At 46.6% G+C, this 27,573-nt stretch overlaps 1 protein-coding gene across 2 annotated transcripts in view; it reads right to left on the reverse strand.

Moving 5' to 3' along the window:
- Positions 1-824: 824 nt before the first annotated feature.
- Positions 825-27,573, reverse strand: part of Gad1 (glutamate decarboxylase) — a 138,785-nt gene continuing 112,036 nt past the window's right edge. For both annotated transcript variants that reach the window (XM_070537836.1, XM_065446125.2), the window contains exons 7-14: positions 9,027-9,198; positions 8,782-8,846; positions 8,243-8,321; positions 7,993-8,142; positions 7,278-7,327; positions 6,447-6,501; positions 5,143-5,232; positions 825-2,804 (exon numbers count right to left, since the gene is read on the reverse strand). In XM_070537836.1, the coding sequence (XP_070393937.1) occupies positions 2,631-2,804; positions 5,143-5,232; positions 6,447-6,501; positions 7,278-7,327; positions 7,993-8,142; positions 8,243-8,321; positions 8,782-8,846; positions 9,027-9,198 (835 nt within the window). In that variant the 3' untranslated portion in view covers positions 825-2,630. The remainder of the gene's footprint in view (positions 2,805-5,142; positions 5,233-6,446; positions 6,502-7,277; positions 7,328-7,992; positions 8,143-8,242; positions 8,322-8,781; positions 8,847-9,026; positions 9,199-27,573) is intronic.

Raw genomic sequence — 27,573 nt, forward strand, 5'->3', positions numbered from 1 at the left:
TTTCGCAGAGCTACGTCTCGTACAGACATGGTTGATGCGCTATCGCCCAGCAACTAAAACTCACGCCTGTACCAGAAAGAAAAGGTTGCTGTCCGTATTCAGCAGTATCCTTGGAAGTGCCACACCATCGATTTTCACTTGCGATTGCAGTTTTAACTTCGAAAAAAATTCCTAAATGAACCGCCGACCCGGGATGGTGTATGGCCTGTTACTGCCGATTTCGATAGCCATTTCTGGTTCTTCACGCAAAGGATATGCACCGTTTCCTTAGTACAGTGATGCCTTTCAGTCAAGACGCCTGGCTAGTCATAGATCTTCGTCAGAGAAGCGCGGACTAGTGCTGGGAGCCTTCGGCGATAGCACACATACCTGTGTTTATGACGCGTCACATCTGCGGTCATCGCTTCTTATGCTGGCACTGTAGACATGAAAAAAATTTTATTTAAGAACATCGATGCGAAAGCTGACATATAGAGTGATTTATCCTTGTTAGATTCCTTGATTCCTGCGCCTAGATACTCCCAGAGGATGGACTCGGCGGATACGCTAGGCCTAAGCTTCGGTGGGGAGCGATCTCGGCGCGGGTAGTTAAAATAGCAATCGCAAGTGAAAATCGATGGTGTGGCACTTCCAAGCATGCTGCTGAATACGGACAGCAACCTTTTCTTTCTGGTACAGGCGTGAGTTTTAGTTGCTGGGCGATAGCGCATCAACCATGTCTGTACGAGACGTAGCTCTGCGAAACAAACTGCTTCTCGGCTTTGACATGGCAAATTATCTTCAAATTTCCCTGTGGTGGCGTGGCGCAGTGGTAAAGTGACGGACTTGGGATCAGTAGGTCGGTCGTTCGAATCCTTGTCGGAGCAATTTTATTTTTTACGTTTTTTTTTCTTTTTTTTATTGCACTACAGCGCTCTTCCTTGCTTTCTGTATTCAAAAAAATATATACGGTGTCCAGGCACCGCATATTTAACGCGCTAGAGCTGTTTTTCGCACGAGTAGCCAGTGCCGCGCCTTCCCAGCGCCTTCCCAGCGCCCCAGCGTCCAGCGCGCTGCACTGGGCCCATAATCCGGCGCACTGGGTCCCAGTGGCGCTGGTTTTTGCAATAGGGTGTTGTCGCATAATAGAGCGTCACAAGTCTTTTGCTATAAGCGAACGAAGAAACATAAGCTCTCCAAGAAAATAGTTTTCTGGACAAGAGCCAGTCCTGAAAAAAAAATCAAATGAAGGAATACAATGCACAGGTAGCTGTAAAAGCAGGCATTATGAAATACAATTTCCAACGCAGTGTGTACGTATAACGAGTGTGGCACCGCTAAAGGAAAGAAGCGCAGATTCTTCTTTCCTCACCTCCGGCTTGTTAAAGGCTAATATTTCACGCGATCATCACATTTGGCGGTGGGCATCGTACAGAAGCTTGCATATTGCGAAAATTGTACGATTTCCTTAAAGTAAGCCTAAATGCATGCGGATACGCGCGAAGATTTTAAATGTTCAGATAGTCCTGACTGAATTTATAGGGCTAACTACAGCGATGAACTGTGGCACCGGCTATCGCTGAGGGAATGCGGTGCATAAGACAGAATACATCAGCAGCTGTTACTATCTAGCTCGCTTAGCAGTCCACAGCACTTCGCTTATAGCGCAGCAAAATTCTACATTTCGTTCTATACCGTATGACCTGTTTAAATAAACAGGCCGGTACACCGTCACGAAACCCGCCACAAGATTTCACCCCTCTGCGAAACATGTGCGCGAAATAGATAGGCACTGTGGCAGGAAAACGTATTAGTCCACTAGCAATGCCACAGCCGATAAGTTATAAAGAAAGACGACAGCCAATCAGAGTGGCTGCACTGCAACCCACGCTTATAGCAGAAGAAAGCTTCAGCTGGGTTCTCGAGTTACCCGGACCTTTCCCTGATACTATAAAACGCACAATCACAAGCTGCGATTTTACGTCCTGTAATATGCTCAATTTTATCGCTGGAAATTGTTGTCCGGCTTTTGTCACTCTCAGTTCCTTTTTTTCTTTTCCTTTTAATTATACAGCGTAGAGCTCGCCAAATGTTCTGTGTTGCGCATATCTATAACACATTTACAGAGCAGAATACCGTCCTGGTTACGTAGGAGCAGAAAAAAAGCCCCAGAGGAGTTCTCCTTTCTGAGCCTTAACAAGGTCGGCTAAATAACAGTGCCACGCGCACGTAGCAAGACAAGCCGACATCAAACAACACTTGTAAAACAAAAGGACCAGCAGATTTCTCACGAAATTCGAGCCCTCGTATGCGTTTTGCCCAACGAACGAACAACGCTATAGGTTAGACCGGTTTCTGCTTGATCAACACCTTCATCGTGTAACAAGAGCACCGCCATCAATCGATGGCTTGTTCTCGAAAACGAAAAAGAAAAAAAAAATATATATCGAACAACTCGGCGATGTTTTTTCCCCGTTGGGTCAACATCACGTCGTCAACTACCATGCCTGGCCGTATATCAGCGATTGCTTTTCCTAACTAGCGGGGCCTCACAGCAGCTCGGTTCGGTCTGGCCAACTCCGAAGGACAGTGGCGGGGCCGCCGGGAAACAGAGGACGTGGCGTGGAAGACGCTCGTCGGAAGAAAGCGTCCTACAGGTCGTGGCCGAGGCGGTCCAGCTCCTCGACGAGGAAGTCGATGTCTTCTCGTCGCACGCCCGCGTTGGAAACGATGTTTCGGAAGAAGTTCGGCTTGTCCCAGATGGGCTGGTAGGTGATCATCAGCGTCCCGGTGTTCATCATCCGCGCCTTCAAGTGCGCTGTCACCTGCACGCACCATGTCAGAATTTGCAAAGAAAGCGGCAGCCACGGTCACGCGATGAGAGGGTGTCCGAATTAGAGAGTGTGCGAAACAGACAGACATGAAGCGCGCGCCCTCACACGGCACGAGACGTGGGACTCTAACTTTGAGCGTCATCGGCGGGGAAATCAGGACTCTGCTGCGGATATCACTGTGTGCCCACGAACGCACATTGAACTCGTTGTCGTGCGTGGGCGCAGGCATCACAACCTCCTCGCACTTTCGTTATCTGCCCTTTCCAAATTGTGGGGTAGCAAACCAGAAGAAACATGATTAACATCTCTGCTTTTCGTTTTCTTTCTGTCATCGATGCAAGATGAACCACCCGCGCCAACTATCTCAGAAAAATACACTCTTTCAGACTTCATGGCGGAAACATTAGTCCTGACTAGGTAATGGGGGGGGGGGGGCTTAAGCAATTTGAAAGAAAACGCGACGAAGCCCCAACAAAAACGTGAAAACTTGGAATAAATGAAGAAATAAATGGCTGTGGCTTAGGTAAGGTTAAGCCCAGGATGCGAAGCATACTAGCCTTTATTTTAGTTGTTGAACCACTGTTTAGCTTGGTGAACTGCTGCTGCTTGGCTATATTTGGTTCGGCTAGACGAAGAAACAACTCATGCGTTACTCTGCTTAGCCTTGGACGCCCCGCATTGTACGCGGTGAGCGTCGAGCAACGCAGCGTTCGTCGCGGCAACGAAATGTGCGCCTGAGCAAGCGACGCACGCCTGAGCCTTAGAAACAGCTCGTTCCTAAGGCAACACCGCATTCACTAGAGGCGCTTTTGTACCGCTTTGAAGCATCGTACTCGTGGCTCAGTGGTAGCGTCTCCGTCCCACACTCCGGAGACCGTGGTTCGATTCCCACCCAGCCCGTCTTGCAAGAGTTGAGCCAAAGCCACTTCTCCTCTGTCGTGACGTCACGGTGTCACGTGGTTTCAAGGCGACACCGCCGCGCCTGAGGAGCTGGGTTGAGCCCTCGTAATATGCTTCGCATAATAAATGGAAGGACACGGCAACAAAGTTCAAGACAGGAGACTCGACCAAGTCTGTCTGCGGTGCGTGGCCCGGCCTTAAGTTCGCCTGATTTCCTACATGAAATCCAGCCCCATACGGCCTTTCACAGAGGCATTCCACTTTCTCATTCAATAGCCTCCTTATGCTCATAAAAAAAGAAAAAAAAAGAACAAGAGCGCATGGTTTCTTATGCACTTTATCTGGCCCCGGATTGATCGAAAGTACCGCTACCTTTTCGATAGGCCTCAATGGCAAACGTTGCGGCGTACCCCATTTCGTTGCTACTTGAGCTGTCCATTCGCTTCACTACGTGTTTGCACCTAAATTACATTTCGTATGCATAGCTTTGGGCTAACACCCCCAAGGTTAGTTTTAGCAGTAACAAATAAATACCCAGAAAAAGTGGACGGGGAAAACGGCGCCGTGGTAGCTCAATTGGTTAGAGCATCGCAGGCGTAATCCGAAGACGTGGGATCGTTCTCTAACTGCGCAAGTTGTTTTTTTCATCCACTTTCATGTCCATTTATTTATCGTTTCTTTGATTCATTTAGTAAGTACAACTAACTTCCCCTATGTTGTCCTTGGTGTCAGTGTTTGTTGGCTTGTTATGATAAGACTAGAAGCAAAGATTACAGGTTGTCATGCCTTCTGCTGCGAGGCCGAAAACAAATCTTGCATTACCCATTTCGTTTCTGTAGTGCTTTAAAAACTATTGTTGTTTCACTCCTGATAATTTGCGATACTTTGTTTTGCAGACAGAGAAAAATAATCAGAAGTTAACAGTTGCTAGTTAGGAAATATTTGGTTAGTTTCGAATATAAAAATACAGAACCCTTTTCGAACACAAATATGAATAACTAGTGTAGTTTTCTATGAAAAACTTGAAATATTCGCCTACCCCTAGTATTTTTATGTTCGCAGTTGTGTCTCGACTTCGGAGATTGTTGTTTGGATGCATGGGGGCAAGTGAAGACGCCCCTGTGCACCGTCGTGCACGTTAACGATACCAAACAAGGGAACAATTATCTGTAGACATGTACTACGGCGTCGGAACGATGTAAGACGTTCATTGGCTACAGAACTTCCATTACTCTGTCTCTTTAATATCCCTCCTGAAATTTGTACACTAAGGCTTTATAGTGTCTTGTAAAAAGAGCGCAGAAGCACAGGAATAAAATTAAAAAAAACGAATCGAGCGCTCGTTTTGTTCCCTTTGGTAGCTTGCGCTGTTTTGCAATTAGATCACGAGGACTGCGTGCCGACAGAAGGAGGAAAGGTCCACACTCACCACTCCCAGCTCCTGCTCCTTCTCCCTGCTGTGGGGCTTTCCGCGAAGCCTCTTGGGAATGTACCAGAAGCACACGTTCACTAGCTCCGGCTGCGACAAGAGAAGGGAGACTTCACGACTGGCTCCCATCATCCGAGTTCGTTGTGCAAGTCCTTTCCGCGAATGTGGCATCTTGCTTGCATAAAAAAGTCTCTGGCTACCACTGGCACGGTGGAGTGCAGCGTAGTGTAGCGTTCCCGGAAAAAAAAATTACAAGGCACGCGTGGTACGATAAGGACAGCTGACGAGTTCGATGGTCGTATATCCAGTGGCCAAACAGGAGAATGTTCACAAGGCCGAGAAATACGAGGAAACTTGCTTCCGTCGGGGCAACAACTGTTGTAGGTGTAGAGCCTAGACGTTAGGGCCAAATGCACACATTGGGGGATGGGGGGATTGGCCAAGAATCGGGTAGTTCCACATAACAATAAGAAAAAGAGTGATAAAATGACTTGAAACAAAATTGGTGAATCGGTATATGAGAAGTAATAGGTAGATTCCAGCTTATTAATTTAATAGAATGCAGGAATAAATTAAAACAAAAATGCAGCTAATATAATGGATTTTGTAGAATTATAACAACTTCTTAGGTTTTGATTTTATAGTCTAAATACTTCGGACCCGGTAATAAAATCCTGGATGGCATCGCCAACCCTCCTGTCGCTGTGCCCAAGGGTCGAGACCCGGAAAGATAGTAAATTTTGAACATTTAAGTCTTATCTAAGAAGGCGAAACGGCGTTTGCTATGTTCTTTTTCGCAATTCAGAATATATTTGACAATCAATGAGAAAACTGATCTGTTTTCCTCACGAAAACAAGTTTCCTCGTCTTTCTCGGCGTTGTGAACGTCTCTTGTTCACAACGCTCAAGGTACCAACTGCTGCCCTGACGAAAAGTGATAAAAGCAAACGAAATAAACTCTATTTACTTATTTTTGTTTTCGTCAGAGCAACGAGAAAAAACAAGTTTCTTTGTCAGTGTTGTACGACTACAGCTGATCGCTTCAAGTCTCTTGATGATGATGATGCTGTGATGTGGCGCAAGGGCCAGACAAGGAGTCTCCTTCTTCCATTGAATATCTTGGATAAACTAGGTCAATATGCTAGACTATCTCTCGCTTATAAATGTTTCTCCGAGTGAAAGAAATCGAGTTTTTCTTCTTTTTTTTGCAAATATGTCTAGCGTTGGACTATACATTTTGTTCCCTTGACACCTTCTCTGCATCTGTTGTAGAGTAAATATTAGGCTCCGATAGTGAGTCTCACCTCGAGTAGTAGATGGAACATATCTGGCCTGTCCTTGATCTTCTGCACGAGGTAGCTGCAACACACAGAACGCGGAATCGTTTCAGGTCCAGCGCGTATTGTGCCTTTAGTTTCTACGAGTATAGGAACGAGAAGCAGTTGGAGACACTCATTCCTTTGAGACGCAACTGTACTCGGGTTGAAACCATAGTAAGGCGGGGCAGGATGCATGAACAGGATGTGCGACGTTTGTAAACCCCTGTGTTCGCAGGTTTAACATTACATTACGCGTTGGTAATATTCTGCCGACGGCACAGATCTACTACGGGAGAAACAAAGCGGCCGTTTGGAGCGTATTTCTGCCGCCAAGAAAATGCGTTGGAACGTTTCTGGTCTGATGCGACAAAGAGTAGTCCTAACGGATGAATTCTTGCCCACAAGACGGTGACCTTTCTATGTCTTGTTATGGACCCGCGCATACTCCACATACTTTTGCTTTGTTGTTAGTTATGCTGGACGTACTATTCACAGCTGAGTAAAACATAACCTAGCATTGAGTGAAGAATTATAGGAAGGCCCATACGGCCGAACGCATTCATGATGATTGGCAAGACAAGCCTGCGGAGGTGTGACTTGCTGTCTGCGTGCATAAAAAGGTGAGCACGCGCACTTAAGTTTGGTCGACACTCTCGCGTTAGAAGACAACGCGTTCAAGGGGTAATCTTACATACCAGGATATCACGAAAGGGCTCGGCGTGAATACGGCAAAATAAGAATTATAGCTCATCTTGAACGGTACACAGAAGAGAGGACAGGCTAATACATACTCTTAACGTTATTAAGAACACTTACTTGGACATGTCAAAAAGGTGGTCTATTTGACGTTCGAAACCCGCGGTCCCCTGAAACGAGCCAAATGAGATGAGCGCGTTAGCGTACGACAAACAAGTTTACAGAACATAATACAAGTATATTCATATCAATCGTTCTGATGAAAAAAAGCGATATATATTGGTTTTATTGGAGTTTTCCTGTATACGTGATCACTAACTACGGTAGCGTGACGTAGCTATAGTCAAGCTAGCGCGGCTGCTGCAAATGAAGCAAAATTTAAAGTCCGAGTTCGTACGGAAGCGTAGTGCAAGACCGTGGAGGACACGGAAAAACGAGGAAGGGGACGAACGCATTACTGCGGCTGAACTGCTTTTCTTGTTACCGCTGGCCATACGTTTGAAGTTTTCGTGACTTGGCCGTTTGGTTGTTGCTTTTACTTTTCGCATTGTGTAAGAGTGCCGCTTTCTTTATCCAGTAAATTTTTGTAGGAGCGCGCGTTCGTTTATGGTCTCCTTCCCGCGACTTCTGCGGCTTCATATCATGGCTTGAAATCGAGAGCATAGACGAAATCCCGTCGGTTCGGGACGGAACGTGACAAAAGTTGAAGACCGTGAACAAATTCTTTTGTGGTAAGTGTTTGTCGTTTCATCGTTTCGACCGAGCTGAATGTTTTAAATTTCCTTATACTTAGCATCGCGAGAAAGACACCGAAGTAACAGCACAGCGTGCGTACCTTGGCCCTCCACATGAGCCACAGCTTGAATATGTCGTTGTGGCGTCCGCACTGGGGCACCTTGTCGCCCGTGTCGAAGGACACGTCGTAATGTTTGTCCTGTTGGAACAGGTACTCGGCGCACATCTGATTGCAGCTGAGCAAGAGACCCTGCGAAAAACGCCACCAGTGCATGACAAGTGCGGAATTGAAAAAAAAGAAGGAAGGAACAAGCATAATATTAGCGCTGAATTTTCGACAGGGCACTCACGTCCTCCTTCAGATGTATCGTGGAACATTGCAAGTGTGTTCCCATTAGCTTGTGAGGATTCCATGTCACCGAGTCGGATCTGTGAAGACGGCGAGGGTAATCACTATGAAACGCTTCGCGAGCTACACTAATTTACGGCTGTGGATTACGAAAAGAGAATGAGAGGGAGAGAGGTATTTGTTATGAGAGTGAAGCTGAGAGGTCGGCCCGAATCAATGTTCTGACCTGCTACTCGGCCTGGGGTAAGGGGCAAAAGGGAGGTTGTTGTCAGCAAACACAAAATAAATTATGTTGCCACAGGGAACAGTTTTGAATTAAATAGAAAGACCAGCGACGTTGTAGTAAGCCAACAACGAACTTTGTAGTGTTAATTTCATGGCCCGATGGAGAAATTGTACGATAAAGAAAGTTTGTTCCTCCTGTCGTGGATTTTGGCTTCTGTTCAAGCATGACATAATTAGTTTAATAAATTTGCGCGCGATGTGCCAAACAGTAGCCAATTGTTATCGAGATGAGGTACACAATACAGCAGCGCTCACCGTTCAACGCCGTCCAAAAGATGCCGGTGTTTCTTAGAGAGGAGGCAACCTCCACCCCAGGCAGCCTGCAAGGAAACGTAAATTCATGAGTGCGTTTGTAGCCAGAAGGAGCACGCCAAAGCCAACCACTAGCAACCTTTCTTGTGGTCTCCTTCGGCAACAATGCCAGCCGCACGCAAAGGCCTTGTTCACCATTTGCCGCATCAAAGATCCGAGGTACAAGAACCTATAGCAGGGAGACTCACGTCTACGTGGAGCCAAAGCCCGTGCCGCTGGCAGATGTCGGCGATCGGGTGTATGGGGTCGAAGGCGCCAATCACCGTCGAGCCGGCAGTGCAGTTGACAAAGAACGGCACGTGGCCGCGGGCCTTGGACGCCTGGATCTCCTTCTCCAGGACGTCCACCATCATGCGCCCGCTGCGACCCACAGGGACAGTGTTCAATTGCCTGCACCTGATTACTAATAGGGCGAGGAGAGGATATGGCCTCATTATGCAGTAATATATAGTTCTATTGTACTTAGTCTAACGTCTTACAGATGGTAGTAAATATTCTACAACCAAACGTGCAATATGCCTCAAGAAAGAAAGAAAGAAAGAAAGAAAGAAAGAAAGAAAGAAAGAAAGAAAGAAAGAAAGAAAGAAAGAAAGGAATATGACGCCAGAGAGGCCAGCGGCAAGAATGCACGGGCCATAAACTTGACTGCGCGAAATCTGAACCGGTAAATATAGGCCTCGGGGGAAGATACCTCGTGACTCATTCTCCTTGTATAGCTTGTTTTCTGTTGCACTAAAATATGTGTGATGTTGGTGAGACATGGAGCAAGTGTCTAAATATAATAATAATAATAATAATAATAATAATAATAATAATAATAATAATAATAATAATAATAATAATAATAATAATAATAATAATAATAATAATAACATACTATAATCAACAACGCGCAACGAAGTCTCTCCTGAAATGTGCACGCGTAGTGACACAATGCTACCGAATTGTGTGGAAGCAGCCGCGCGCAAAGCAGGCAGTGAACCCCCACGTGTCACAGTCAGGGCGCGACACCACCGCGGTGGCTAACTTTTAATAACGATGAATCACCGCTCGAGGCGCGCGCGATGGCGGCACATTGTGCGTCTGCGTGCCATCGCCCCCCAGCTTCCCTTCCGTTGCCGTTCAATTTGCCGTTAGCGCAACGGCTTAGCGAGAACCGTGCGATCCCCCACCCCTCCCTCCCTCTCTCTCCAAACGCGGGCTGCTGCAGTGCCGAGTCCGATGATTGCGCTCTCCGCGCCGTCTGAGCGTTGCCATACGGCGGCGGCCACCGAGCGGTGACTGTAGCCGTAGAAAGAACCGCGCTCGATGACTGGACCATGCAGAGCTACAATGTTGCCAACTTTGCCACCAAGCATCCTTCCGCGTTCAAGTGAGAGGAGGCGTTAAATTCACAGTGCCGTGAAATGCCGCTTCATAGAACACCACTCGATGAGTTTTAAGTGTCGACAGAAAGAACAGACAGCATAGCCGCGGCATTATCGCCGCAGCGATGCTGTCTGTTTTTTCTGTCCCTAGCTGATGCTTGCTAGCTGATGCTAGCTAATGTTTGCATATCACTTGAACACACACACACACACACACACACACACACACACACACACACACACACACACACACACACACACACACACACACACACACACACACACACACACACACACACACACACACACACACACGCGCGCGCGCGCGCACGCACCAAAATGCCATGCGCTGGCGCAGCTTAGTGGCATACGATTAAGGCCGCCATTTCCAGGCTACTCGGTGCTCTACGTTAGACGGCTGCCATCGCAGCAGCTGCGCATCGGAGCGAGTCAGTTACTGGATGTGGCTACTCGTGCCCTCTGACGTGGTGCAGGGAATTGAGAGCCGACGCGCGCGGACCGCGGTGGGTGGGAGAACGCCGGAGGACGAGGCTCGGTCGCGTCCGTCGTTGTGTGCGCGCAACGGGCAAGTAATTAGCCCCGCCGGTCTGTCATCCGTTATCGGGCCCACGCCATATTAGCCCACGACAATGGCCACGGGCGCTGAGAGAGCCGCGGGCCGATTACACGCCGCCCGCGCGTCAGCTTGGCAGCGCTCACGGCACCAGCTGCACAGGACTTGTGCGTTCGTTGCTATGCGTGAGGCTCCCAGCAAGCGTCGTTGTGCAAGAGTTCTCCGGTAGCAACAATGCTCTAATGAACGCTAAATCACATTACTTGGCCAAGAAATTAGCACCTACAGTGGTGGCTACGAAAAAAAATATAATATTTATAGTAAAGCGGTTCATTTCAGCGTTTTGTGCGGCTCTGTGTCGTTCAACTGACGCTGACGAAGTGATACACTCTAAAAAAAAGTTTACACCCTTTGGGGCTTACCTTGTCCCCAAACAACAATTGTCATCTGCCTTGCTTGCGTTCCCTCTCTTGAAAACTCGGCACTCGCTACTTTCCTGTCGAGAATGCTGCGTCAAGCTGATAACGCGCATACCCATAGAGTTTCTCGCTATAACACCTGGAGGGAAATCTGGCGCCACCGTCTATGGGAGTTTCCTAAGGGGCGCTGCGCCGTCATGGGAATGACGTTATATGTGTCTGCGAGGCTTGTGTTGGCTGGTGTTGTAAGAGGCTTCGTCTAAAACGTGGACATGGCTACACAAATAACGCGTTCTTAAAGCAAAATCTTCATGAAAAGTTTCCTTTCACGCAAATTGCATCTTTACTCACCTACAATGCATGACTAAGGGAAGAAAAGCAACGACAGACGACAAACTGTTTCAAAGCGAACACGAATCTTGTCGTCTGTCTACCAACATTAGTGGCCCGGTGACACTTTTTACGTATCATATAATTGTAGATGCACTAACAAGGTCCCATAGTTAAACAAAACATGTTTTAGTGTCATAATAAAGCTAAAACAGCTTGTTACGTGCAGTTTTAGTAGAAAATGAATCGTTGTGACAGAGGGAACGGTGCTTGCCTGGCTCTCCGAGAACGATGCCAATCCGAAGTCATAATACACCGACATTCCCATTATAGTGTACTAGAATATAATTCCCATAAAGTTTCTCGCTATACATATTGTGTTAGAGTGAGAAACTCTATGGGCATTCCCATGCATGCCACAGCGCAGCAGCGCCAGATTTCCCTCTAGGTAATATAGTGAGAAATTCTATGCGCATGCCGTTCGTGACTAGGTAGTATACCGGGCTCGCAGCGTTAAAAGCGAATGCGGGCAGGACAGATGACGATTATTGTTTGGGGACGAAATACAACCCAAAAGGGTGTGAGCTTTTTTTAGAGTGTAGGGCAGTGACGCAGATGTTAGCTTCAAAATTCACACTAGCGATTGGTCTAACCTCCGGAAGGCGAGTGCTAGTTTCGGTTTTAAGGAACGTGCGCGCTCCTAGCGCTTGCCGTACATTCTAAGATCTGGAAAATAGATGTCGATGTTCGCATTTCCTGTCATTCACAAGTTTGTAGAAATAAAGAAGTCTGACTGAACGGAAAACAACTCTCCTTTCTATTTAGTTTTTTTTCTCTTTTTTGCGAATTCTAAATCGGGCGAAGCGCGGGAAGCGGCTGACTTCGTGCATTCATCGAGCTTGCCTCCGCTCAACCTTGCCGCTCGCCCAGCAATATCACAAGTCGGATCGCGCTCAGTCATCTGCTTCGGTTGTCGGGCCAAGTATGAAGATGGGAAAATTCAGCCAGAGAAACTTGATCTGGCGCCCAAGGAACGGAAGACGCAGGAAACCAGGGCCGGTGTTTTGTAGCGATGCCTTTTCCGATTCTATGCTTTTTCAGGCTTTTCGCGCTTGGCCAGTGGTCAGAGCGACGGTCTGCCCACATTGTCAACGGGATCAGGCGGCCGTGTGTGGTGGATGATAAGAATAGCATAGAATAAGGCATAAGGCATCGCTACAAAATAGCGGCCCAGGTCAACCAAGCGTTAGACGAAGATGGCTAAATCAGGGCATCGCATGTCCAGTGCAGCTGTGTGGTGTTCTAACGCCGGGGCCAGGATTTCCAGTTCTGCTGAATTTTTCAGATTTCCTAATGGCAACATGTGAGCACAAGTACTCCACTCTACTTTCTGAGCAGGTATTTGCATGAGTAAACCAGTTCTGTACAAGCCTGAGTGGGTTTACATAAGAGCAGTGCCGCTGGACTTGGTAGTCAAGATGGCAGCCCATCTGCTGCCGGTGAAATACATCTAATGAAGGGCTTGAGCGCGTGCTAGTTTGTATTGCTCAGTTACTTTGCTCAGTTGCCTTGCTCAGTTACCGTGCCACGTTTTTGACCACTTGCGTTATTGGCCGCGAGATCGACCTATAGGTGGCAGCACCATCGCCCCGTTAGTGTGGATGCGTCGCCCGTGCGGTGTGTGGAAGTGTACGGGCCTACTGTTTTCATTTCGCGATTCTGTGCTCCGTGCCCTCAGAAAACGCTTCATTTACCATGGTGAGATTTTGTTCGGTTCCGCAATGCAGCACATATTGCACAGAGCCAGGGATAAGCTTTCACTGCTATCCCGTTGACGCGGCACGTCGCCGAGAATGGCTCGTCAGGCTTCGGAACGGCAAGGCGCCTTCCAAGTATGTGATGGTGTGCAGTAAGCATTTCGACGATGGTGCGTTCAAGCGTTCGCTGACGAAAAAGGATGGTGAGTAGTCAAATCTGATATCACGTTTGGGAATCCTAATCGGCAATCTGGGCATTAATGTTTGCTGCATGCGTAGTTGCTGCGTAGTTACTGTGCGTGTGAAGATCGTTGCAGTCCGCGAAAGTTCGTGGCGGTGTGGCCTGGGATGCCAGTAATGAGTTGCCTGGGCTTTCATATACTTCCGCAAGTAAATTAACCGTGTCTCCACGCATGCAATTTATTTTATATCCTTCATGCGCCGCCTGCGCAGTGAATGCAAGGTTCGCGCTCAGCTGCGAGTCCGTTTAAACGACCGTCACCGAGCGTGACTAGTTCACGTTTTCCGTTGTCTTTCCTCAGCCACGGGAACTGTTTTCAGTGTTCCGAACTGTAAATACGAGCACCGAAACACGGCAAGTGTGTACGCATGATCTCTTACAGATTAAACAGTGTCGTTTCGCGAGCCAACAGCTGATGGTCCATTAAGCGATGAACGAACATGCGCGAGCGAATTTATTCCTACTGCTCATATTGATATATTTTTTTCTCTCTTTTATAAGGGGCGGAAAAAATTGAAGCCCGATGCACTGACAACTTTGAACTTGCCGCAGCGCATATTTGACAAGCAAAAGCTGCCTCGCAAGCCACCGGGTAAGTGATGCTGCTGACAGGCGTTCTTTCTATGGTTTTTATCCACACAAGCTTTTGCTTCATTTCTGCAGCGAACGTATTTTTCGTAAACCTATGCAGTTGCCCGACAGCTGATATGCGCACTCATGGTTGTTTTTCGGTGAAAATACCCAAATGCACGTGGAACAATCGTATCCAATAATGCACAACCCCCCAATACCCTTTTTCTTCTTTTTTTGTAATAGCAAAAAGAGCCCCTGTTTCAAGGCAATCAAGGATGCCAGGAAGCAAAGCCGACGATGTTGCAGTTGAGTTAGAAATTTCATTTATCTCTCATTATGTGCCCAAGAGGATTACAAAACTTATGTAATTGTTGAGCCAGAGTTTTTCCGGCATTGTGTGCCTCGTAGTAGCCTTTGGATAACTTCTGCGAGCACAATGATTTTGCGTTTTCGAAGTAATTCACTGCCTGGTGTATGGTGCAGGTCAAGCCTCTGTTCATGAAGAAAATCCTGCTGAGGAGACTGCGTACGAAGGTATGCTTCGAAGGTATACGAAGGTATGCGAGATTACCGAATTGGCTACTATTTTTGCTAGCTAGCATTCTGACTTGGCATGACAAGAAAGCATACTTGGCACAACGAATACACATTAAGTATAGTTCCACACATACGAGTTTACTGTACTAGTAAAGTCAGATCTGTTGTGCTTTCGTTACAGTGCCACAAGAAGATATACTGGAACAGTTCACCGAGATTGTGTGTGCACAAGCTGGCACACTACGGGATGCCTGTGAACAGGCGAGTCCTCTCTTAGTCATTGGCCGCCCCAAGCCTCTCCTTTCATGTGCGGTTGGGCAGACAGACGACACCATCAAAGTGCTCACAGGATTGCCATGTCTGCAGCTGTTGAGGAATATAATTGAAGAGTTCGCTGCCTTGCGCGGAGTATCCATTCCGAGAGGTTTTGCATTAAGTGACGAAGATACCGTGCTGATGGTTTTTGTGAAACTCTACCACAACATAAGCTTCAGCTTTTTATCTGTTCTTTTTTCTATTCACAGAACAACTGCATCGAACATTTTGAAGAATGCCATATGCATTCTTGCAAATGTACTTGGAGAGGCAATGTTTTTCCCTTGCAAAGAATCAGTCTTGGAAAACTCGACAATTTATTTCAAGGAATACAAGGAAACTCTCATTGTATTAGACTGCACAGAGGTGGCTCTTGAAAGGCCAAGTGACTTGACATCGCGGCTGCTTACCTACAGCCAATACAAACGCCAGTACACAATCAAAGTATTGATTGGAGTTGCTCCAAGCGGCATGATAACATTAGTTGGGAAAGCGTTTGGAGGTCGCGCTTCAGACACGCGACTCACAGCCCACTCAAATGTACTCAACAAATGCGCGGCATATGTCGACCGTGTTATGGTTGACAAAGGTTTCCTGATAGAGAACCTTTGCGATGAGGCCAGGGTTAGTGTGGACAGGCCCCCTTCCTTAAAGAAAAGGCAACAGCTTGAAGAACATGAAGCAAACAAAAATCAAGCGATTGCAAGAGCTAGAGTACATGTTGAAAGAGCCATTCAACGTGTCAAAGCCTTCAAAATTGTTCAACAGAGGTACCCCATTCAGCTCCTTCCTGTGTTTGACAAAGTCATCCTGTTGCTTGCTGGCATAGTGAACTTATCAAAGCCAATTTTGGGGGAATACAAGTTTCTACCAAATATTTAAACAGTGCACAAAGTTGAAAGAAACGCGAAATAATACCAGGTGTGTTATATTGTTGCCATATCAATACGTACAGTGGTCACTATAGTGCAGAAAGCACAAAGAGATAAAGTGACGACATCAACAAATAATTTTGAAAATTGCCTTTCGCCCTGTTCGCTTATTTATTGCACAATGCTTTCAGGAATAAACGTTCGAATTGTTGCTACATGCATATTGTGTTTCTTTTGTACAATGCGCGCGGGTGCCCCGACGAAGACTAACTGCTCCTGAGTCTCGAGCTGTCGGCTGAACTGGCCAGCACTGCAGTTGTTCTTGTAAATATACCTTGGAAATAGGCTAATGCTTAATTTATCGTTCGTTTAACAATATGCATGCCAGATCCTTTGCAACACTGAATAATTTGAAACAAAGGAAAATGCAAAGCCAACATTCTGATTAAAGTGGGCCATCAGCCACGCCCTGCTGCAAGAGCGTAGACTGTCATGATCGCTGAAGCTAAGTAGCACAGAGCTCGACCAGCACTTCGGACGATGACCTCTTCCAGTTCAGGTGTCAGCCTTGAGCGAAAGTTACGGTGTCTGCAGCAGGGACTGTCCCCTTTTCCCAACCCCGAGTGACATTATTTAACCTGGAAAGTGTGTCTTTCAGCGCAGCCCCAGCAGTCGTAACATTTTAAATAATTATCCCACCGCAGTGGTGAATTTCTAACGATGAATGAGTTGGCTACAACATAAACAAAGAAACGAGAAAACATGCAGCCAGTTTAACATCTCGTTTAATGAACTTTGTTCTGAACAGCACAAAATGAGCAGGTATTCATTGTTCTAAAGTTCAACATATACTAAGATGCCCTAAGCGCAGTAAAAAGGTATTCGCTATAAATTAGCCTCACAGAAGTACAGCATTGTTCAAAGTATTCCTTGTCGAATGCTACGTGTAGTAACTTCCAGATATCTGCACTCTCGTATACAAAGAAGTCGCATGAGTGGATTACCAGCACACCCATTTGCACCTGAATTTGAGTTAAGTATGCTGGCTTGAGGGTTTTCCTTACTGAAAGCATTAGAAATTTTTTAAGGGCACTTTATCTCAAGCATACTTGTCTTTCCTGAGCAGCATTCGCATGCAAAATTCACAATCCCATCAGAGGAACAACCGATCACAGGAAAATATTTATACACTATAAATCCAGTCTGCTTCGCAGTGACGGTGTGCCCATCGGCATTCATTATTGCTGTATATCTTTCTCTTGCTTCGCTTTCTCTTTCGCTACCAGCCTTCATGGCCTTTGTCTGAAATGTTGAGCTTTTCAAAACTGCCTTGAATAGACCTGACAGGTTGTGGGGCCGTGGCTCTGACTTGAGCTTAGTTGCTTTTGTTTTGAACATGTGACAGATTGTACTGGTGACAACACCCTTGCGATAGCTGTGCCAATCATCACTAGCAGATTGGGACACCGTGAGCCTCTCTATTTCACTAATTGTGTCTTCATTAAATGTTTGTTGCACCTCTTCCACGAAGGAACTGAAATCTGGCGCATGCGACTTTCTTATGAGCCCGAGCATTGTGCAGGGCTTGGCTGCTTTGTTAGTTGCAGTGTAGTTGGCAAGCTTGTCGAGAGCGGAGAGTCCTGCGGATGCAGATAGGCGCTTGTTTTGTCATGACAAGTTGAAGAGTCAAACACCATAAGTATGAATTTCTGTCGATACACATGCCCCTGAAAACAAGCGTTCTGTCACTATAGAACAATAGTTCAGCCTTCGCAGGTGTATGAAGCCAGGTATTCGAAAATGAACGAATGAAGTTGGCACCTCGTCTTGGCTTTTTTGTGACGTGCATTTCGGCTGAGAAAGCATATGGCAAGCCACGCATGAGCCTTTTTAGCACTCCTTCCTGTGGCCGAGAAACTGCAGGCTCCTGAAACTAGATACAAACCTCCATTAAATTCACATAATTACAATGGTTAACATATCCGCTTAAAATTTCGATGACCTAATTGTAACAGTGTACAAAATAAATACAGCAAACGTGTTGGGCATGCCAAGGCAAAGCATCAAATATAAATAAATTTGATTGACGGAAGTACTCAAGAGCTTAAATCAAATGGCAACTAGACAATTCATTAGCAAGGTTACTTGGTTGCGAGCAAACATATGCCATTTTCTTGAACATATTTGTAAGAAAGCTAAATATTCTCTAAATATAGTGAATTATTTTTGAATAAATTGAAAAAATAGAGTAGTCATTCTGGATGTTGCTGTGTACATGCACATGAGCAAGACAAGCTAAAACCTCTCTTGCAAGCTTGTAGTTATCCAATATTGATCTACATTCCATTGTAAGAATGTATGAAAAGCTGCATCGCATAATTACAAAGTTTCTTATAGTGAACTCAATGGAAGCAAGGCTTAGAACAAGCAATAGAATAAGCCAACACACGTCTTTCATGGTAACATGCGTCCTCTGCTTACACTGACTTGCACCATAAAGTCATGTTACAATACTGCTTAGGTCGATGTGCAATTGTGTTTCATCTCAGGCAATTTAAAAATCAAGAGTATACTTGTATGCCAGAGCACTGTGAAAGCAAATGTTTTTTCTTTAACGCTTGGGTTGCCACTTGGCATAACGTTTCAAGGGAATTAAATGTAAGCATGTAGTCCGGTTTCGTGCCCGTCTTTCCTGAATCACCATTACTAATGAGCTGTAGCTTTAAAAAATCTGCCAATCACTTTAGGGATAACACAATATTTAGGCAGCCAAACCAATCTGCATACCTTGGGGCAGCATGGTAGTTCAGTTATGGGGGTGGGTCCATATTTCGGTTTTACAGTATACTTGGCGTTTTGTCTCCATGACTGGGGTAAGTCAGTTGTTGACAGAAGGGTTAATTGCCGTACTTTGTTAATATGCAAAAGCACAGCAATACAATGCTTGCACTTGTGAGAGGTGCTGAAAGAAAAACAAAATGTACAAGCGATTCCAAGGTGCATCGTTTATACTGACCAGGTGCACTGATTTTACATACTGCTGAAACACTTGATTGTCAGTTATAGTAAATAAATGATGCTACCACATGTGATCGGTCCGTAACTGATCTTATAATAGCTCTGGAAACAAGAACCACTATATTAAGCTCGTCAAAAAATAGCCATCTTACTAATTAAATGTCATCTTCATGATTGTATTGTGGGGATTTACCATAAGAACCACTGCGAATTCAAGTGCCTGCATGCGAAAGTAATTAAAGGGATCTAATGATTATGATACAACATAAATTATACGTTGCATGCTTTATTTGAGCTTCGAGTAACGGTTGCAACTGGTTATAAAGCCACTTGAAAGCATTTTACAATGGTAGTAACACTCTGAAACTAACTCGCGATTTCGTAGGTCTGGCTAAAAATAAAAATTGATAAAGCAATATAAGTACTCTAAATTTATCGCATAACGTAAACACATCGCAAATCCGCGAGTCAGCTTAGTGTGATGCAATGTAAACAAATCGCGATACGCGCCGCGACCTTCTACATCCGAACAACTTGAGGCAATACTTTACCCTGCAGGGCATGTGCAGTTCAATTCTGCTATTTTTGTCTCGTCGGTCAACTTCAGGTTGACTCGGTGTGGGTCTTTACTAAGCGCGGACGACTGCAGCACGAATGTGATAACGTGCACAGGACCGTCAGAGCAGCAGGTGGAAGCGACGGCACTACACTCAACGATGTGGCCCGCCGCAACAACTTCGTCGCCTTCGACAAGACACCTGACACCGTCCCCAACATGGTTGAGAATTGTGCTTAGAGGCAAGGGTACTGTAAAGCGGAAAAAGAACGCATGTTAACCTCACAACACGTTGAAAGGAGACGAGCGCACATCGTGTGGTCGCGTTAAGCAAATGCTTTTCACATCAGTACACTAAAAACGTACAGCGATTTACTTTACGAATTTCCGTTACAAAAATGAAAGAATAGCAGGTTGAGAGGTTACTCACCATCGAACAAACCGTCCTCGTCAACATCCATCGTGAAATCGCGAACTACGGACGCTGCACACAGCGGCTGGAGCGGCGACGGGCCGCCGGCACTTAGGAGCTTCGTCACCTCGCCGCTAGGAGCCGACTCTGTTCGATCTCGAGGCCAATAGACGAGGCGCAATGCTATTTGTTTCGCCAACAAAACGTCTTTAATAATGCCAATGAGCAAAACAAGAACAAGGTCAAAGCGGCAGCCAACATTTTGACAAGTGGACTTTTCTTTTTCTCAAGGCGACATAAGACAAGTCCACTTGTCGAAACGCTGGCTCGCGCTTTTACCTTGTTCTCGTTTTGCTCATTGTCTTGAATTTCCATCTCCCGCCTTCTCCTTGTTTTCCCTGGATTATTAATGCCAGTAATAGAAATACAGGATATTCAATGCTAATTAAGTACCAACTGGTAATCGCCCTGGCGATGCCCAGTGCTAATAATAAGTTCTTTTTATGAATGGTTGGTTCCTTGCATTGATGTTGTGGCAGTGTCTTAACACTCGCCGTGTGTTTCCGTATATAAAAATATGACACAAAGTATGACGACAGCAGGGGCGTAGTCAGAGGGGGGGGGGGGTGCTTATGGGGCTTCAGCCCCTCTCCTAACCCCCCCCCCCCCCCCCTGCCCGAAATTTTTTCGCTCTGTCATGAAGCGCCGACCAAAGCAACCCCCGGAGCTGGGAAATCATTCTGGATTTTGTCTAGAATGTTATCTTCACGCTCAAAAAGACATTTTAGCGCGAACATTGCGAACTCGGACTGGATTTCGCGTCGACGCCCATGTACCGGGAGTCACTTGACGCAGCGAGCCCCATCCAAGCACGAAGTTTCGAGGGCGTTTTGAATGCGAGCGGGCTCGTCGAACCATCTCGCGGAGGCCGCGGAGTATACGGAGTGCATGGATTTCAATTCGGAAACTTCATGGCTATAAAGTTCTCATAAACTTTTGATGTGAAAGGTGCATTGACGTTTCCAAACCCTTGCTGTAGATTTTCAATTCCGGAACTTTGCGGGTTTAATGTTGTTATAAGCATTGACTTTTCTAAAGTCGTATATCGGACAACAGAACGAGACAAGCCAAATCAACACGCTATCAGACAAGTTGACAAAGCACGCAGCGAGGTCCGATGAGACGAAACGTTGTGGTGGTTCATTTGTGCCGTCATGTCACAGAAAAGAATATCGACATTTTTTTCAACTACGCCAAAGCATCCATGTCAAGATACTAAAGCCAGCAAAGGTAGTTACGTTCTGAGTTATTTTTCTACTTTGAGTTTTATTCCCGAGGAACCATTTATATTCTTCAGTTTTCTTGTTCTCGCTACCCGTGGGCTGCCAGAGCCAGCCAAAGCGCATGCATTTTTCTCGTGCTGCCCCGACCACCGCGCGGTGCACTTCGGTGCGCGTTAGTTTTACTCTGGACGAGTGGATTTTCACCTGGCAGAATTTTGGACGCATTCTGGCTAGTAGACGAGAAAAAGAAACAATGGTCGCTCGCCGCCATCACTGTGGAGACTCGACGGATTGCAAAGCGTTCGCTTGAGCGCAGCCTCTCAGCAAAATTTTGTCTCGCCGTAGTAGAATACCGAGCAGTACGGCTATGGTTTTCTGTGGACCAAGCGTCTAAAGTTTTGTTCGATATTCTTTCGGTAGCCACATTAGGTGCTGTTAAGAACGGCTAGCTGCAGTGCAAGTTTGCCAGCCATTTACGCCAGCGGTGGCAACCTCATCTTGGAATTCCGGCGCCAACCTCAAGCCACGGCGTGACTAAGTCGACTTTGTGTCGGGAACAATACGCGCATCCTCCACTCTCCGTCGCTTCAGCTAGGATGCGTTCGACGAAGCGGGCTTTGTGCTGAAACCGGCACCGTTACGCTCTAGCCTCGTCGCCGTTGTGACTGAAGGAGTTCGACGAAGCGGGCTTTGTGCGCAACACGACAACGCCGCCCTGTTCTTCTATGAGTGGGGGAGTTGCCGCGGGAACGCCGACGAAGGCTCCTTCCCACGCGCCGACCAAGACGCAAGACAATGTGCTACCCGGGCACGCTACCCGGGACGGCTCCGAGTTCTACGAAGCCCTCTGACGTCGGCTCCGGACCATTGCACCTGTGTGTGTGTGTGTGTGTGTGTTTGTGTGTGTGTAACCCGTCCCGGTGAGAGGCGGCCTGTTTACAATGACTGGACGAACGTTTTCCGTCCCCTTGGAATCAAGGGGGGACCGAGTGCTTATAAGCCGCTGTTGTGCGGATGCTCGACACACTTTCTTAAGCGGTCATGTTAGACTTAAACAATCTCTCAAGCAGTCGTGTTAGACTGACGTACTTTCTCTCGCAGCCATGCTATAGACTGATGAACTGCATGTAAATACTGTAAATAAACCCTTATTCCTCGTTCTCGATGAGAACCAGTCCTTCCCTTCATCAACCTCCTCAGCGTGGATAAGTTGGACGACGGCATGGGCCAGCTACCTTCGAATTCATGCCGGACTCCAATCTTGACAACGGGTTACGAGTGATGGGATTGAACCCCCAATCCTGACAGTACCCAAAGTATTCGATTGTGGCCAACATGCTTTCCTTTGCGTTTTTTTTTTCATTTTGGTGGCCGCGCCCCACAAAAGAAAAGAAGGCATTGTTGCGGCGCATCAAATTGTCGCGTAATGAAAGTTCGATTTTGTTACTTCTTCTTTTGCGGGAAGTAATGGGCTACGGGACGCTTTAGTTGCCGGATACTCTTAATAAATTATTGTGATAGCAATTATATGGACACTCCAGGCGCATTCCTGCCGTCGCCGTCATGGTCCGTATAAAGTCTTTTGCGATAACATCGTCACCGCGCGCCGCGTGCTGTATGTGCGAGTGAAAGCGAAGGAGAGGGGTGGTGGCATGGGTGAGCCGACGATGGCGGCTAAGTATTGTGTGCGCAAGGAGGAAAAGCGGGGAGGAAGCGCGCCGCCTTCCGTCGCGCGCGATACAGCAAGGGGAGTGGAGGGAGGGGTGGCGGGACTTAGCGTTCGGTTATGTGTGAATCAGTGATTGCGCAACTTGTTTATTTGCCTTGTTTCACGCATTATATACAGTGACTTTTTCTTAGATACGTAGATTTAGAGGAGACTTATACGTATATTCTGATATCTTGTTCCGAGGATTTGTGTATACGTGTAGTGAACTTTGTTTTCAGTGACATCTTTTTGCCCTTTATCAAGCTGTATCTTTGCATTTGTACATTCCATTGTATCTTAAATATTCTAATGCACGAAGGCGAGTCAAATGAAAGTGAGCCAACCCACCCCGCGCATAATGGTTCCGCTCATTATCTGCGAGGCATGCGCGTAGCACACATACATATCTCATTTAGAAAAGTGACATGCAGGCGTGAGGATAAATGTTCTTTAATGCTCTCATACACTTGGTTGAACATGGTTGCGTGACATAATGGACGCTCCAGAATTTTAACAGCATGGTGTCGCAATGTTTTTGACAGCTTAAGGTGTTTTTCAAAAAGAAATTAGTCGTCGTATGGCTGGCGTGTACATAGAACAGTGCATTTCTTTAACCACTGTGGAGCGTTAGAGCAAACGGTTCAATGAAGGACGTGAAAGTTGCAAAGACGATCGAAGACCGGGCCATATGTCCACCGTACAATCACCCCCACAATTGCAAAGGGTGACTAGCTGATTAGACAAGAACGGAGGATAAGCATCTATGAAATGGTAGAACGTGGGAATGTCAATCATGGTTCGGTTCGCACAATAATTCATGAACATCTCGGTTATCGGCTCTTGTGTGCACAATGGTTGCCCAAGATTTTGAACCACAGCCACATAAGACGGAGAGGTTGCGGCGCTGCCTTGACTCATTTGATACGGTCTCACAATGAAGGTGACGATTTCTTGTCTGCAGTTGTGACCGGGGATGAATCATGGTACCACTACTACGAGCCTGAAACAGGACGGCAAAGCTCACAGTGGAAACATTCGAATTAACCACCCCCAAAGAAAGCAAAGGCCGTCATTTCCGCCCGAAAGGTGTTGTTGACTTTTTTTTTCAATCGTCAGGGGCCATTGCTGTTCGAATTTGATAAACCTGGAGAGACTCAATCGTTTGCGATATTGTGAAACGCTGGATCGGCTGCATATCGAAATCAAAAACAAATGACGTGAAAAATTGACGAATGGAGTCATCTTGCTCCACGACAATGCCCGTCCCCACGTCGCTGATGTGGTTAGCACAAAACTGGCAAAGTTCAAGTAAAAAACGCTGCAACATCCGTCATACAGCTCAAACCTGCCGCCTTGCGATTTCCACATTTTGGGGCAATTGAAATAAACAGCTCAAGGGAACCAGATTCGTGTTGGATGATGATGTGAACGAGGAGTTTAATGAGACGGAAATCATGCGACTCTTTAGTCAGTGGAACAAATGTCTAAATGCTCATGGAGACCACTTTTAAATAAAGTACCTCGTTTGTCATATATTCGCATTTGCTCACTTTCATTTGACTTGCCTTCGTATATTTTGCAGAACTCCTGCTTTTATATGTGCTCTCTGTTCCGGCTATAATTTTGGTGCTATTACTCACTATACACGACCGGTGACAGCTGCTCCTGCGCAATACATTGGAGCAAAGGACAGCGTCATTGAAATTGTTCCCTGGCTGGGTAATATCAAGCCCAATCCATCATGCCAGCGAATGGTGCCACAATAACAGGAGTCATCTATGACATTTACAATGAAATACCTAACGCAGACCTCCAAGTTCTGATAAAACCAGCAAGTGAACATAACGTCATTGTGCGGGTTGGTCGCCTAGGTAACACACGTTGTGTGTAAATAACGTTCAAAAGTGACTATCTTCCCTCCTACGTGAAGGTTGGCCACTTTCGCCACAAGGTTCGTCCATTTATTCTAAGACCAATGTAATGCTTCAATTATCAGAAGATTGGCTATGTGAAGGGCGTTTGCATAAATTCCGCAGTGTGCCCTCGATGCGCCGAACCAACTCAGAAGACAACTGCAGCGCATGCAACCACGTTGAAGTGTCCTAACTGTCAAGGTGATCACTGCGCCTCTTGCATATCAAGATCAAGAAAGAGATCTCCATTCTTAAACAAATGTTGAGAGATAGCTCCACCCACAAAGAGGCCACTGAGACAGAAAGTCCAGCGAAGACGACGTCACTATTGAAGGTCCTCACGACGGAAAATATCAACTTTTCAAGAAAAGTCGACTCGTCAAGCAGCACCGTCAGCGGAAGTTTCCAACACCCCAAACACCGATATTAGCAGGGAGAAAACTGCCAGATCTCTCTCTACAAAAGAATGGCCGCCACTTAGGCGCACACGACCGGCAGAAGAGCCACAGCAGAAGCCGCCCTCAGTGCAGCAAGGTGCTATATCCGAGGAGTCGCGGAAAACAGATGAGCAAGTGATAGCTCTTCTTTGGCTTTTAATGAATGCAATTAGCGTGTCGCTTAACAACATGCACACACCGCCTGCCAGAAGTGCGCTTCAAGTACTGGACGTTCTGAGTCCGGTGTTGGCAACCCTTGATCATGGCTCCCCAGCCACTGTCTATCAGGGATGAGGTCCGAAAAGCAGCTATTTTTTCAGTGGAATGCCCGCGGACTCAGAGTGCTCATTTCGGATTTCCGTAGCTTCGCGTATGCTAATATGTTTCCCATTATCGTCATTTGCGAGCCGAACCTCTCGAACAGGATCAGGCTTTCTGGATATGAATCGTTTATGTCGTCAACTGTTGGTAAAAACTGCAAAGTTTTGGTGTTCATTCGCCGTGACCTTACTTGCATTCATCAGCATGTGCCGCCTAATGACGATAATCAATATATATGTCTAACAGTAAAGAAAAAGAAGTTTAGCTCTACTGTTATGGGCGCCTACCTATCTCCGTCAAGTCGATTTGGTCACAAAAGACTATGAGACATACTGTCCTCACCTCCCCATCCGTGGGTCATTATTGTAGACTTCAACGCCCATCATACACTTTGAGGACGTTCGAAGATCAACGCGAGAGGCAGAGCTCTGGTATCTTTCGCCTCCAGTAATGAACTTTGGCTGTTGAATGATGGAAGTCCTACGTTTCTACGTGGCTCCACATACAGCAGCTGTCTTGACTTGGCTTTTGTCTCACGAAGCCTTGTCATACGTGCTGGGTGGATTGCGAACATAGAGACAAACGGTAGCGACCATATCCCCATGTACGTCAAGATCAGAGGATTGCCTCCTTCCAAAATACGGGATACGATCCAAAGAGAGGACTTGACTAAATTTCAATCTGTCATAAAAGAACACTGCGGAGCCAATCCATGTTTCGACTTGGTAGAGGCAATGAAGAGAACGGTGCAAGACAGTATGCGTACTCTCACACGCTTTTCGAAACTGACGGAATTTGATGCGGAACTAGAACGGCTTCGAGCAATCCGACGACGTGCTGAGCGAAGGTACCGATGCACAAAGGCAATTGACGATTTAGGGACCGCCATACGCACGCCAAAGAAGATCCAGCGCCGGTTAGACAAGCTCGAATCGCAACGTTGGTTTGCCTTCTGTAAGTCGCTAGATTCACGCAAGCCTTTGTCTCAACTATGGAGAACGGTGCGTGGCCTCCGGACACCCCCTGTACAGCGGTTCCCATTCAAGACCCCAGCCCTCTCTCAAAAGAGACCAGAGATTGACATGGCAGAGGAGTTCTGCGCCAGAGTATCCGGCCAACTCACAGCTCCCATCACTCCACCACCTTCGAGTAGTTGTCCGCCACCACGTGATCACCGCATGGATCTACCATTCTCAATCCACGAACTTAGGGCAGCATTAGCTTTGTGTCGCCGTACATGAGCGCCAGGACCTGAAGAAATTTCCTACCGAGCTCTGTGTCACCTGGGTAAGCGAGCGAGAGTTGTTCTCCTTGAGCTGTACAGTGAATATTTGCGAGATGGCACGCTACCCATAAGCTGGAAGACAAGTCGCCTTGTTCCACTGCTGAAGCTTGGCAAGTCAATGTTGGAACTCTCATCATACGTTGTTTCCTCTGTGTAAGGGACATTATTAATTTTAAAAATTTATGCTATCGTCATTAGTGTATGTTTGCTTTTGCTTTACTTTCTACTTGTACACTCCTGCCTTGGCCGCTAATAGGCAGCCTGCAGTATTTGATAAATAAATAATACACAAATATCGCCCGATCACTTTGGCAAGTTGTGTGGGTAAAGTAATGGAAAGGATGGTTCTAGGACGCCTGGAGTAGTATTTGGAGCATCACAACATCTACCCGGATACCGTGGCGGACTTTCGCAATCATCGATCGATAATGTCGTCGACTTGGTCACGTATACGTCCAGCATGAGAAATGCCGTAAGCGTCTCTGCGCTTCTTTGTTCCTCGACGTCAAAGGAGCGTATGACAGCGTTAAGCATGAAGCCACCCTCTCTGCTCTCGAAGAGGTAGGAGTGGGTGGTCGGGTGTTTCGTTGGATACGCAGCTATCTCTCCATGCGATCCTTTTTTGTAAGCACCGAGGAAGGCCATACTTCTCTACATTATAGCTGCCGCGGCGTCCCCCAGGGCGGTGTACTTAGTCCTGTGTTATTTAATCTAACTCTAATTGCTCTCCTTGAGCACGTGCCAAGCACAGTCAGGTTATCAATGTACGCGGATGACATCTACATCTGGACGTCTGCAGTAACTAGCCAACAGTTGC

This window comes from Dermacentor albipictus, chromosome 4, assembly GCF_038994185.2.
Source record: "Dermacentor albipictus isolate Rhodes 1998 colony chromosome 4, USDA_Dalb.pri_finalv2, whole genome shotgun sequence".
Lineage (NCBI taxonomy): Eukaryota > Metazoa > Arthropoda > Arachnida > Ixodida > Ixodidae > Dermacentor > Dermacentor albipictus.